Consider the following 15,064-nt stretch of genomic DNA (forward strand, 5'->3'; position numbering starts at 1 on the left):
CAACCTATTAAAATGCATGCTAAAACTCAGCAGTTAATTATCTTCAGAGGATTTTTTTAACCTATCATTCTCAGCAATTGCAAACCATAGCAATGTCAAGACTCATTGATAAAATTTTATTCATGATGCAATGTCATTTGCCATTTATTTCTTTCTCTCCACAGTTTGTGGTAATTACTGTTTGTTTAAAAGCTGGTTTGGAGACCTCGTCCTGGACCACAGTAAGTAACAAATATCCATGATATATAATGTTTGCATTTGTAGCATGTTCATAAAATGTTTCTTTTTGGGGGCTTACTGTGTCTGTAATGGAGCATGATTGGTTGATACGTCATGACACGATTGAGGCAAGTTGATCACAAAGAACAGGGGACACAAAGGAGCAGGTGGCATATGCTGGAATTTGGGGCAAAAAAGAAGCTGCAAGAACTCAGTGAGTTTAGCAACATCTGTAGACAAACATGGACGGTCAACATTACAGGTTGAAGCCCTTTATTTTGACTGATTTAGAATTCCTTCAGCAGCACATTTTTAAATTACAAAAAAAAAGATCTGTTCATACAAAGTAATAATTTAAGCCTTAGGGACACTATTTACAGAACGTTTCCAAATCCGATCCAACATCTAACCATCCCCAGCTGCTTCACCAATAACATTCCATCCATTGTAACTTAAGGAGTTTGGATGATTGATGATGATATCAGGAGGTTTAGTTTCTCAAAATAAAGCAGTTGGTGCCTACGTGCATGTCAATATTCACAACATTCAGGCATGGGTGCATACATGACATCTGACATGTTTGTTATGAAGGCACCTTGCAGTAATGGTTTCCGACAACAGCTAACTCTCCTTTAAATTCAACACCATTGTTATTGCTGGAATCTGATAAATAAAAACCCGAGAAGCAATATCAACTGGAAAGTTAACTGGGCTAGTCACACATGCTATAAATACAAGATTAAATCAAAAACAAGGTATCCTTCAGCAAATAACATAGCGGGAATAATTAGGGCCCCAAACAGTCCTTCCAGGTGAGGGGACATTTCACCTGGAGTCTGTTGGAGTCGTGTACTGTATCTGATGCTCCTGGTGCCATAGCCTCTGCATTGGTGAGACCCGACTTTGAATAGGGGACTGCCTTTTCAGAGTATCTTCACTCCATCCGCCACAAAATGCAGGATTTCTTAGTGGCCACGCATTTCAATTGGAATTCTCATTCCTATTCCGACCACGACCCTTCTACCACTGTGATGAGACTATGTACTAGTTGACAGAGTAACATCTGATATTCTGTCTGGGGAGCCACCAATCTGATGGCAGGAAAATCAATTTCTCTAACTTCTGATAATTTCACTCCCGTCCCTTTCCCATTCCCCATTCTGGTTCCCTTCTCACCCCTTCTCACCTGTCCATTTCCTCTTTCTGGTGCCCTTCCTCCTTCCCTTTCTTCTGTGTCCACCGTCCTCTCCTCTTGGATTCTTCCTCCTTCAGCCTTTTACCTCTTCCACTATTTACCTCCCAGTTTCTTTCTTCACCCACCTTCCCACTTACCTGCCAGCTTGCCCTCCCCGCACCACCACATTATGGCTTCTACTCTCTTCCTGTCCAATCCTGATGAAGTGTCTCAACCCAAAACGTTGACTGTTTATTCCTCTCAGTAGATTTCTGCCTGACCTGCTGAGTCCCTCCAGCAGTTTGTTACTAGCATATGCCTATGATATGCCATGTGTCTGCTTTGCTGCTGTCCCAAAGCAGCACCCTTAGGCACTTTTCCAGCAATAATGTCAATTCCCTCTGATTCCAATGCCTTACGGTTGCATCGAATGCTGTCTACAAGATGACCAGCATCAAATCAGCCAGCTGCCTTTTAAGGGCAACTTCAAATAATTAACCTGGAGATGAAGTTAACAGGTGCAGGGAGCATCATCATCTTAAAATGCCCTGTAATGTTGCAGACCATCTTGGGAATGTGTCACCCTTCCCTTATCATTACTGGGTCAAATTCAAAGCAATTGCCTACCTTGCAGAAGATCTCAGAAACTGTCTTCTGCTCTGTTGATGAAAATATTAGCACGTCCATTGCCCCATTTCCGGAAGTCAATGACCAGCTCTCTTTTTTTTGCCAGTGAGGGAAAAATTGTTGTCACGTTGCCATGTTACTAAGCTCTCTGTCTCCTTCACATTTAAACTTGAGCGTAAATAAATTCACAATAAATTTTGTGAATGTATTTATGCTCGTGTTAACTTCTGTGCTTTTCACTCAGGAAATAACTTGCACTGATGAGGAGTGATTTCAGCATGCTGTTTACTACCCTGGTGGAAACCAGAGCAGTCTTTTACTTTATCCCTTCATTCTTTCTTGTGGCATTTGGAATGCATTTGGCTTCTTTTGAACAAGAATTCACTGCAAATGAAAACCAATTGTAATTGCTGGAAATCTGAAGTAAAAACCAAAAGTGCTGGAAAAGCAAGTCAGGCAACATCTGTGGAAAGTGTTAAGGCAAGTAGATTTTCAGTAGGGCGGTGAAGATATATGGAGAATAAAAGAAGTGAGACTTTAGGATGAGTCAAAATGGATTAATAAGAGCATTTATCAGCACATGGTATTAGACCTGTGTAATGAGCTGTTAATGGTAAGGAGATATCAGGTTACACTTATGTGTATGATGAGAAAAGAAAATGAAAATAGAAAGTGAGTCAGGCGCTGTCTGTGAAAAGAGAAGCAGTTAATGTTTTGGATGATGGATCATTCATCAGACCAAAAATAATAATATAAAAAAACTAATTTGTATGGTGCCTCATCGACTGTTGCAATGAGGCCACGCTCAGGTTGGAAGAAGAACACCTTGTATTCTGTCTGGGTAGCCTCCAACCTGATGACATGAACATTGATTTCTCAAGCTTCAGGTAATGGCCGCCCACCTTCACTATCCCCCATTCCCTTTTCCCTTTCTCACCTCATCTCCTTATCTGCCCATCGCCTCCCTCTGATGCTCCTCCTGTTTCTTCCATGGCCTTCTGCACTCTCCTGTCAGATTCCCCCTTCTCCAGCCCTGTATCTCTTTCACCAATCGACTTCCCAGCTCTGTACTTCACCCCTCCCCTCCCAGTTTCACCTATAACCTTGTGTATCTTCCTCCCCTCCCCCACCTTCTTACTCTGACTCCTCATCCTTTCTTCTCCAGTCCTGCCCAAGGGTCCTGGCTGAAACATCGATGGTACTCTTCTGCATAGATGCTGCCCTGACCTGCTGAGTTCCTCCAGCATTTTGTGTGTGTTACTTGGATGTCCAACATCTGCAGATTTTCTCTTGTTCGTAGCTGCTAGTCAAATCGACCAGTAATCAAAGTCGAGTTTATTGTTAAATGTACAAGTTCATGTATGCACAGGTGCAATGAAAAATTTTACTGCAGCAGCATCACAGGCACGTGACATCATAAATGCAGCATTCACAAGAGAAACAAATTAAGCATGTTAAACACAACTTTTAAAAGAAAGAAAATAATTAGAACAAAAACAAGTCCATGTTAGTGCAAGATAGTCATAGTAAATTGGTTTATTATTGTCACATTGGCAGAGAACAGTTTAAAAAAACTTGTCTTGCATACTGTTCTTACAGATCAATTCATTACAGCAGTGCATTGAGGTAGTAGAAGGTAAAACATTAACAGAGTGCAGAATAGAGTATTACAGTTACTGAGAGAGTGCAGTGCAGGTAGACAATGAGGTGCAAAATCATAATGAGATAGTATGTGAGGTCAAGCCTCCATCTTACCATGCTAGGGACCTGTAAATTAGTTCTATAACCACAGGATAGAAGCTGTCCTTGTGCCTGGTTGCACGTGCTTTCAGGCTAGTGTCCCTAAACTCTAGTAGATGAGGGTTGTGCTGGTGAGTTCAGGAACTGGATGGTATGGGACTGTGGCTGAGGAGAAGTTCACATGGCCTGGAGGATGAAGATCTTTGATAGAGGCAGGAGATACTGCCAGTGTGTGGAAGGATACGCTTGTGATGTACTGGATAGAGTCACAGCTGATGTTGCAGATCTTGTTCAGATACTGGGTTACATGATGAATCAATAGAGGTAATTTTGGCTCTAATCTTCTATAGTACCCACACAGTACTGACACTCTTCTCTTAAGGGAATACTCAGCATCTTGAGCAGGATCTACTGGCCTGCAATAAAATTGAGCAAAAGCCAAAGAGCGAAGGCAGTGAGCAATGTTGAGGGAAGAGATAAAGGATAAAGAATCTTAAGAGAAATAAATTGGCAAATTGGTCTATTGTCACAAATATAGTACAGTGCAAGGCCATGTCAGGGTCGATAGTGCGGTCAGGAGCCCATTTTGTCATACAAAAGGACCATTTAAAAATGTTATAACACTGGAAGAAAAGCTGTTCTTGAGCCTAGTGATATGCATTTTCAAGCTTTTGAATCTTCTTTCTGCCCGATTGGAAAGGGAAGTTCACAAGATGCTTTCCTTGCTCATTTTTTCTACCACAGTGGATAACTTTACACTCATCCCCAGAACGTTCTATTTACCATGAAAACTGATGCATATGACTCCTTGAATGCTCCTTTCAGTGGTCATTGCTCAAGCAAGTTTGTATTATTTATCTTAAATATATCCTACTAGATAAAGACGTCAAAATAAATGAAGTAATTGAAAGGGTAGCAGGAAATGATTCTGTCCTCAACAAATACATTTTTAAAAATAAAATAACATCAACTTGGACTAAAAACAATTGAAAGAAATCATAAAACATCTACTTGTAAAAATTACAACACATTAAGAATATTGTACTTGATAATTATAAATAAAGAAATAATTAACAGATTGAAAGAAAGCTTTCTTGACAACATTTGGCAGTATAAAGAAATGGAAATGAATTGGAACTTCAGAATCAAGTTAGGCAAAATGGCCCACATGACATTTGACTGCAGGTGTTTCAAAGATCTATTCCTCAGCCTATGACTCTTATCACTTAGGTGAAAATTATTTCTTTGTTCCAATCAATATTTGACAATTAGTTTCCATTTGGATAATTTCTGTGTTGAATAATTTTGGATCTCAAATGGGGAAGTATGGTCACAAGGATGAATTTTGGGAAATTGGGGCTACAGTGTTGCAATTGTCATTCTCATCGTGACTGCAGGATTGTGGAATTAGCTGCCTCTGTGGGCTTTTCCCAATTATGTTAATCTCCTGTCACAAAGAAGGCTTGATGTAAAGGAGCAATGGTTTTATCAATGCCCCATACTGATTAAGACTGCTTCATTTATAAGTATTTGGCAACTCCCCAAGTTGAACAATATTCTTCCTAGAAATAGAAATGTGCCCAACCAGATCAAGACAATATGTTCTTGGCATGGGTAGATTAGCTTCTGCCTTGATTTCATTCACATTCCCTCCAGGAAGTGCACTCAGAACAAATTTGTAACAAGATTTTGTTTTATGGTGGTAAAAGCTATTCTTGCTACTCTTTATGCCTATTGCTGAAAATATTGAACTCTGAAATCTTGTCGTATTTATTTAGTCATCATTTCAAGACCGTACTAAAGCTATTCAGTCCCTTTAAAGAGAATATAGTTTATCAACCACTATAAAAACAGATTACTTTGCATCAATGTTTTCTTGAGTAGTGCATTTATCATTTGCAGTTTCATAGAGCAAATGTTTTGTAATATAACATTCAAAATAGGCTTCTGATGGAGACTGTTTTTTCACTGCTAAGGGAAATAGGAAAATCTTGTGAATGAGTAAATAACAAGGGAAATTAGGGATAGTATCAAGTCCAAAGAAGAAACATATAAATTAGCAAAAAAAAAGCAGCACACCTGAGGACTGAGAGAAATTCAGAGACCAGCAGAGGAGGACAAAGGGCTTAATTAGGAAAGGGAAAAAAGATTATGAGAGAAAGCTGGCAGGGAACATAAAAACTGACTGTAAAAGCTTTTATAGATACGTAAAAAGAAAAAGATTGGTCAAGACAAATGTAGGTCCTTTACAGTCAGAAACAGGTGAATTGATCATAGGGAACAAAGACATGGCAGACCAATTGAATAACTACTTTGGTTCTGTCTTCACTAAGGAGGACATAAATAATCTTCCGGAAATAGTAAGGGACCGAGGGTCTAGTGAGATGGAGGAACTGAGGGAAATACATGTTAGTAGGGAAGTGGTGTTAGGTAAATTGAAGGGATTAAAGGCAGATAAATCCCCAGGGCCAGATGGTCTGCATCCCAGAGTGCTTAAGGAAGTAGCCCAAGAAATAGTGGATGCATTAGTGATAATTTTTCAAAACTCCTTAGATTCTGGATTAGTTCCTGAGGATTGGAGGGTGGCTAATGTAACCCCACTTTTTAAAAAAGGAGGGAGAGAAAAACCGGGGAATTATAGACCAGTTAGCCTGATATCGGTGGTGGGGAAAATGCTAGAGTCGGTTATCAAAGATGTGATAACAGCACATTTGGAAAGAGGTGAACTCATTGGATAAAGTCAGCATGGATTTGTGAAAGGAAAATCATGTCTGACGAATCTTATAGAATTTTTTGAAAATGTAACTAGTAGAGTGGATAGGGGAGAGCCAGTGGATGTGCTATATTTAGATTTTCAAAAGGCTTTTGACAAGGTCCCACACAGGAGATTAGTGTGCAGACTTAAAGCACACAGTATTGGGGGTATGGTATTGATCTGGATAGAGAATTGGTTGGCAGACAAGAAGCAAAGAGTGGGAGTAAACGGGACCTTTTCAGATTGGCAGGCAGTGACTAGTGGGGTACCGCAAGGCTCAGTGCTGGGACCCCAGTTGTTTACAATATATAGTAATGATTTAGATGAGGGAATTAAATGCAGCATCTCCAAGTTTGCAGATGACACAAAGCTGGGCAGCGGTGTTAGCTGTGAGGAGGATGCTAAGAGGATTCCGGGTGACTTGGATAGGTTAGGTGAGTGGGCAAATTCATGGCAGATGCAATTTAATGTGGATAAATGTGAGGTTATCCACTTTGGTTGCAAGAACAGGAAAACAGATTATTATCTGAACGGTGGCCAATTAGGAAAAGGGGAGATGCAATGAGACCTGGGTGTCATTGTACACCAGTCATTGAAGGTGGGCATGCAGGTACAGCAGGCGGTGAAAAAGGCAAATGGTATGTTGGCATTCATAGCAAAAGGATTTGAGTACAGGAGCAGGGAGGTTCTACTGCAGTTGTACAAGGCCTTGGTGAGACCGCACCTAGAATATTGTGTGCAGTTTTGGTCCCCTAATCTGAGGAAAGACATTCTTGCCATAGAGGGAGTACAGAGAAGGTTCACCAGATTGATTCCTGGGATGGCAGGACTTTCATATGAAGAAAGACTGGATCGACTAGGCTTATACTCACTGGAATTTAGAAGATTGGGGGGGGGGGGGGATCTTATTGAAACGTATAAAATTCTAAAGGGATTTGACAGGCTAGATGCAGGAAGATTGTTTCCGATGTTGGGGAAGTCCAGAACAAGGGGTCACAGTTTAAGGATAAAGGGGAAGCCTTTTAGGACCGAGATGAGGAAAAACTTCTTCACACAGGGAGTGGTGAATCTGTGGAATTCTCTGCCACAGGGAACAGTTGAGGCCGGTTCATTGGCTATATTTAAGAGGAAGTTAGCTATGGCCCTTGTGGCTAAAGGGATCAGGGGGTATGGAGAGAAAGCAGGTACAGGGTTCTGAGTTGGATGATCAGCCATGATCATACTGAATGGCAGTGCAGGCTCGAAGGGCCGAATGGCCTACTCTTGCACCTATTTTTTATGTTTCTATAAATTCTGTAGATCCTGGAAACATTGAGCAATACATAAAATGCTGGAAGAACACAAATCAGGCAGCATCTATGCAGGGGAATAAACAGTCGACATTTTGTGCCCAGACTCTTCATCAAGACTGGAAAGCATTGAGCAGAAGCTAGAATAAGAAGGTGGGGAGAGGGAAAGGAGTACAAAATGCAAGTGATAGGTGAGACCAGATAAATGGAAAGGAAGGTGGGGAAAGGGGAATGAAGACTCTGGGAGGGGATAGGAACTATCAGCTTGTACTCCTTCCCCAGCCTCACCATATTCTGACTTATCTCCCCTTTCTTTCTATTCCTGATGAAGCGTCTTTGCCCAAAATATTGACTGTTTATTCACCTCCATAGATACTGCCTGACTTGTTTAGATCGTCCCACATTTTGTGTGTTGAATAAATAAAATCTTTTTACGACTGTGACTGCATATTAACCTTTGGGAAAATAACTAGCAAAGCTGTATGTAGCTTACGCAAAAAAACACTGAAGGAACTCTGTGGAGGAAAAGGGACAGTTCATGTTTCAGTTGAGACTCTTTGTCTGGATTCAGCCTGACTCAAATCCAATCCCTCCATGGATCACATTTATTATCACCGGCATGTGACGTGAAATTTGTTAACTTTGCAGCAGCATAATGTAGAAGAGAAAAAAAATAAAAATAATAATAAATATATAAGTAAATCAATTACAGTATACATATATTGAATAGATTTTAAAACGTGCAAAAAGCAGAAAATAGTATATATTGAAAAAAGTGAGGTAGTGTCCAAGGATTCAATGTTCATTTAGCAATCGGATGACAGCTGTTCCTGAATCGCTGAGTGTGTGGCTTCAGGCTTCTGTACCTCCTTACCTGATGGTAACAGTGAGAAAAGGGCATACCCTGGGTGCTAAAGGACCTTAATAATGGACATTGCCTTTCTGAGACACTGCTCCTTGATAGGATACTTCGTAGGATAGTACCCAAGATGGAGCTGACTAGATTTACAATCCTCTGCAGCTTCTTTCAGTCCTGTGCAGTAGACCCCCATACCAGACAGTGATGCAACCTGTCAGAATCTTCTCCACAGTACATTGAGTGTATTTGTTGACGTGTCAAATCTCTTCAAACTCCTAAAGAAGTATACCCACTGTCTTGCCTACTATATAACTGCATTGATATGTTGGGACCAAGTTAAATCCTCAGAGATCTTGACACCCAGAAATTTGAAACTGCTCACTCTCTCAACTTCTGATCCCTCTATGAGGATTGGTATGTGTTCCTTCGTCTTACCCTTCCTGAAGTCCACAATCAGCTCTATCGTCTCACTGACGTTGAGTGCCAGGTTGTTGCTGTGGCACCACTCCACCAGTTGGCATATCTCACTCCTCTACGTCCCCTCATCACCACCTGTGATTCTACAGCAATGGTTGTATTGTCAGCAAATTTATAATTGTTATTTGAGCTATGCCTAGCGACACAGTCATGTGTATATATTTAGAGTAGAGCAGTGGGCTAAGCACAGTCCCCTGAGGTGCACCAGTGTTGATCGTCAGCGAGGAGTATATGCTATCACCAATCCACACAGACTGTGTTCTTCCAGTTAGGAAGTCAAGGATCCAATTACAGAGGGAGGTACAGAGGCCCAGGTTCTGTAACTTCTCAATCAGGATTGTGGGAGTGATGGTATTAAATGCTGAGCTATAGTCGATGAACAGCATCCTGACGTAGGTGTTTGTGTTGTCCAGGTGGTCTAAAGCCGTGTGAAGAGCCATTGAGATTGCATCTGTTATTGACCTATTGTGGTGATAGGCAAATTGCAATGGGTCCAGGTCCTTGCTGAGGCAGGAGTTCAGCCTAGTCATGACCAATCTCTCAAAGCATTTCATCACTGTAGATATGAGTGCTACTAGACGGTAGTCATGAAGGCAGCTCATGTTATTCTTCTTAGTCACTAGTATAATTGTTGCCTTTTTGAAGCAAGTGGGAACTTCTGCCCGTAGCAGTGAGAGGTTAAAAGTGTCCTAGAATACTCCCGCTAATTGGTTGGCACAGGTTTTCAGAGCCTTACCTGATACTCCATCTGGATCTTCCACCTTGCAAGGGTTCACTCTCTTTAAAGACAGTCTAACATCAGCCTCTGGGACAGAGATCACAGAGTCATCGGGTGCAGCAGGGATCTTCACAGCTGTAGTTGTGTTCTCCCTTTCAAAGCGGGCATAGAAGGCGTTGAGTTCATCTGGTAGTGAAGCATCGCTGCCATTCATGCTATTGGGTTTCACTCATGCTATTGAGTTGTTGTGCATCTGATATCGCCTCCAACCTCATTCGAAATTGTCTCTTCACCCTTGAAATAACCCTCCGTAAATCACATCTGGTTTTCTGGGTCGCCAGACTTGAATGCCACAGATCAAGCCTTCAGCAGATGACATACCTCCTGGTTCATCCATGGCGCTTGGTTTGGGAAGATACAGTAAGTCTATGTAGGCACACACGTGTCCACACAGGTTTTAATGAAGTCTGCTGCTTGATCCACTACTTTCCTCCACTGTTTTTCATGTAGCTCCACACTGCAGCATCAGTGGATGTAGTGTACCTGGACTTTCAGAAGGCCTTTGATAAGGTCCCACATAGAAGATTAGTGGACAAAATTAGAGCACATGGTATTGGGGGTAGGGTACTAACATGGATAGAAAATTGGTTGGCAGACAGGAAACAAAGAGTAGGGATTAACGGGTCCTTTTCAGAATGGCAGGCAGTGACTAGTGGGGTACCGCAAGGCTCGGTGCTGGGACCACAGCTGTTTACAATATACATTAATGATTTAGATGAAGGGATTAAAAGTAACATTAGCAAATTTGCAGATAACACAAAGCTGGATTGGCAGTGTGAAATATGAGGAGGATGTTAGGAGAATGCAGGGTGACTTGGACAGGTTGGGTGAGTGGGCAGATGCAAGGCAGATGCAGTTTAATGTAGATAAATGTGAGGTTATCCACTTTGGTGGCAAGAACAGGAAGGCAGATAACTATCTGAATGGTGTCAAGTTCGGAAAAGGGGAAGTACAATGAGATTTGGTGTTCTTGTACGTCAGTCACTGAAAGTAAGCATACAGGTACAGCAGGCAGTGAAGAAAGCTAATGGCATGTTGGCCTTTATAACAAGGGGAGTTGAGTATAGGAGCAAAGAGGTCCTTCTGCAGTTGTACAGGGCCCTGATGAGACCACACCTGGAGTATTGTGTTCAGTTTTGGTCTCCAAATTTGAGGAAAGACATTCTTGCTATTGAGGGAGCGCAGCGTAGGTTCACAAGGTTAATTCCCGGGATGGCGGGACTGTCATATGTTGAAAGATTGGAGCGATTGGGCTTGTATACACTGGAATTTGGAAGGATGAGAGGGGATCTGATTGAAACATATAAGATTATTAAGGGATTGGACACACTAGAGGCAGGAAACATGTTCCCAATGTTGGGGGAGTCCAGAACCAGAGGCCACAGTTTAAGAATAAGGGGTAGGCCATTTAGAATGGAGCTCAGGAAAAGCTTTTTCACCCAGAGAGTTGTGGATCTATGGAATGCTCTGCCTTTAAGTAGCAGAGGAGAGTGGAGGCTAATTCTCTGGATGCTTTCAAGAAAGAGTTAGATAGAGCTCTTAAAGATAGTGGAGTCAAGGGATATGGGGAGAAGGCAGGAACGGGGTGCTGATTGTGGATGATCAGCCATGATCACATTGAATGGTGGTGCTGGCTCAAAGGGCCAAATGGCCTACTCCTGCGTCTATTGTCTGTCTGTGATCTCTTGTGTCTCTGTTGTGGTTTAGCTTCCCTGCAACCAAATCAGAAATGCGGAAGGCAATCACGAAGTACTGGATCAGTCAACTTGGAGAGAAAAAATGGCAAAATTACAGCTATAAACTCTGTGAGAACCATTAACAAATGAAAAGTATATAACAACGCGAAGGGAAAATACACATGCAACTACAATATATGCAATATGAAAGTCTTTTCTTGCAAAACAAGAGTTTTAGCAACAGTGATGGTTACTTCAGACAATAGGCAAAGCTATGAGGTAAATAAAATTTAAAAGACATTAGTATCATTGAGTAATAGGATAGTTAGAAATGGAAGCACAATGGACAGAAAAAGATGAACAGGCGAGGCTCATTAACAAAGGCTATTCCTGCAGTGTTGTTGAATAGGGAATTCGAGCTTGGATCTGGATCTAGTGATGGTGAAGAAACTAACTAATTGTTATATTGGCACCAGAAGCATGGCAGCACTTGCAACTGCCCATCACAATCCTTGCTGATTTGATTTGACGCAAACAGTGCACTTTACTGTAATGGACATGTGACAGATAAGGCCAATCAGCAATCTTTATTAGAAGTGTCTTCTTCACTGCATCTTGAAGCCAAACCAAGTCACAATATTATAGTTTGCTTCTCCACAACATACCTTGTAGTGAGAACAAAGTTGCTTTTAATTCTTTAGAAGCAATGGGTAAGTAAACGGCAGGTGCAATCAGATCTGGGAAGGTGTGAATTAATGCACTTTGGTAGGAAGAATTAAGAAACAATACTTTTTAAATAGTGAATGTCGGGGTGCAGAGAAATCTTAGTCAGATGTTTCATGGCGTACAAGAAGGCAATAATGCAAAGATAAGAGATCCTTGAGTTTGCCCAGAATGTCTCTGAGATCGCATCTGGAGTTCTGTTGACAGTTTGGGGCTCTTGGTTTATTGATATTGGCTGAGAATTAGTGCGGTGAAGATCCACTGGAGTGTTTCTTGACTTAGGAGTTGACCTATGAGGAGAAATTGAGTAACAATAATTTCTCACAGAAGCTTAGAAGAATTTGAGGTAATCACACATTATTATATAAAATATACTGAGAGGATACATGTCAAGCATCTGTTTCCTCTTCCAGGATAGTGTAGGGCTTTGAGGCATGCTCTCAGGGTGAGGAATCACCCATTCAGGACTGGGATAAGAAATGTATTTACCTGGCAGTTTGTACATCTTTGGAATCCTCTACCTAAGATGCTTTTGGATGTCCAGTCACTGAGGTTGAGACCAATAAACATTTGGATGGGCAGGGACATGATTAGTAATAATCTTAATAAATATCAAGATAGGATCGTGGCTCAGTATAAGCTTTTCTTATGTTCTTGATTATCTTTATTGAATGCTTAATGTCCTGTTTTCTTTTCCTTAATAGTTCAGTCATGTGGCCATCTGGGGCAGCATTGGAATGTGGGTGGTGTTTTTTGCAATCTACTCTTCACTCTGGCCGGCGATTCCATTGGCTCCTGACATATCTGGAGAGGTACAAACATTTAATTTCATGCTTTTTCCTGTCTGCTACAACGACATCCAAATCTTCTGGATTGGCTTTATTATGTGTTATACTTGTCGGATTCGTATTTAATTATCCATCTGTGAAAGGATCTTTTCCCACTTCTAAAATGACAAAAATAGAAGTAACATGAAAAGTATGGTAATCAAATTACAAATTGACCTGAAGAGTTGTGGGATTAACATTGGTAATGGATATACAGGTTTTTTTTAATGGAAATTATGATTTTCTGGAAGACTGTGAGAGTAAAGCTGCACTATTTTGACAGTGCCAGAGTGTGTAAAATGTTTAATTTAAATAATGTTTAAAATTAATCTGCATTTTTCCATCAGAATTTTCTAGAAAATAGGATTTCTTGATAAATATCATGTTGCACAATGTTTAAACTCCTGGATAGCTAGTCCCTAATTTTAAGACCTTTTTGTGTTCTTCAGAAATCATTAAGCCGCCAATGTCCCTGAAGGCAGTTTAGTATCATGGCTTTGAAGTCATTTGCTTGTTGTAGTAGATGATATCTGTCTTTCTGTCTCTAGTGTTTCTGTCACATTTGAAAGTTAGTTTCAATGCTCAGTTAATCAATAAATAACTAACAATAAGTCAGGTTGACCAAACTGGCTTGGGTTAGATCTTTGCTCAGTGCTATCTACGGTAGTTAGTGTAATTTGGTTTCATATACAAGCCTAGCAGGAAGAAAAAATAACCAGTTTACTGCTTCTGATTCTTAACCTATGGTCCTTGCTCTGAAATCGATGGGTACATATCAAGATAATAACACATCTGTTTAAGAGACCGAAGGGTCTCGGCCCGAAACAGCGACTGTACTCTTTTTCCATAGATTCTGCCTGGCCTGCTAAGCTCCCCCAGCATTTTGAGTGTGTTGCTCGGATTTCCAGCATCTGCAGATTTTCTCCTGTTTGTTTAAGGTGATGGCCACTTTAAAGTAATCACTAGATGATGATTGGAACAAAATCTATTAAAAGATAAATACCACAACGGTCAGTAAAGCAAGTGAATATCAATGTTGTGAAAGTTGTGATGTTTAAATGAATTGGTATGTATGCTGGCTGCAAAATATTTAGTGGAGTCAGCATTCTGATTCTATTACTGGATTGTAACAGCTGCAAGCATTGTATTATCCTGAAATAACATCCACTAGGCTTACCCTTGTCTTTTTGGCCTTGTTTAATGAAGTTTTTAACTGTTTAGGTACTGATGGTTGTAGATAATTACATAATGGCTTGCTTTCCTACTAAGGGATAATACATATTTTTAGGAAGTAATCGGGTGTGAGAGTTTATATCAAATAAAAACTGTTTGGATACCTAGGATGCATCTAAAATAAAATTAATTAGTATTTTCAGTGGAACATTGTCCAGGTGGTACAGTATTTGTCCACAATGTTAACTACGGTAGCAATTCCAATTTAACATGATGAATCATGTTTCCAGATTAAGTAATGTATGAATTTTTATGCCTATTGGAAAGGGGAGAATTATTTTAGAGTAATAATTATCCCATTACTAGTACTCTATTAATTTTACGCTGACTAATTTTCTGCAATACAGTAATAAGCAAGTATATATTTAAATCACTTTATGTAGTGGTAGATGCCTGATTAAGCACATGTCAGGAATCAAGTTGATTTAATGAGTGTAGGATTTCATCTTGTAGTCAATTCAGTCTCTTACAGTAACTTCAGTAACTGAAACTCCTGTTCTTGATTGTTTTAAAATAACCCCTGCCAGTTATTTAAAGCAGAGCAATTTGACCAATTATTTGTCAGATAAATTGAGATAAATTTCTCCATTAACTACTTCTCAAGTTTGGTCTTGCTGAGAAAAGGGTGAAATTCCAGAATTGAGTGAGATATGATTTTGTTTATCAGCAGTAAATTAGAGTGGGTCA

At 40.4% G+C, this 15,064-nt stretch overlaps 1 protein-coding gene across 6 annotated transcripts in view; it reads left to right on the plus strand.

Annotated features, from left to right (window-relative positions):
- atp8a1 (ATPase phospholipid transporting 8A1) overlaps positions 1-15,064 on the plus strand; it is a 366,447-nt gene that overhangs the window by 328,290 nt on the left and 23,093 nt on the right. For all 6 annotated transcript variants that reach the window (XM_073064740.1, XM_073064742.1, XM_073064739.1 and 3 more), the window contains 2 exons: positions 165-221; positions 13,022-13,129. In XM_073064740.1, the coding sequence (XP_072920841.1) occupies positions 165-221; positions 13,022-13,129 (165 nt within the window). The remainder of the gene's footprint in view (positions 1-164; positions 222-13,021; positions 13,130-15,064) is intronic.

Source organism: Hemitrygon akajei, chromosome 13 (assembly GCF_048418815.1).
Source record: "Hemitrygon akajei chromosome 13, sHemAka1.3, whole genome shotgun sequence".
Lineage (NCBI taxonomy): Eukaryota > Metazoa > Chordata > Chondrichthyes > Myliobatiformes > Dasyatidae > Hemitrygon > Hemitrygon akajei.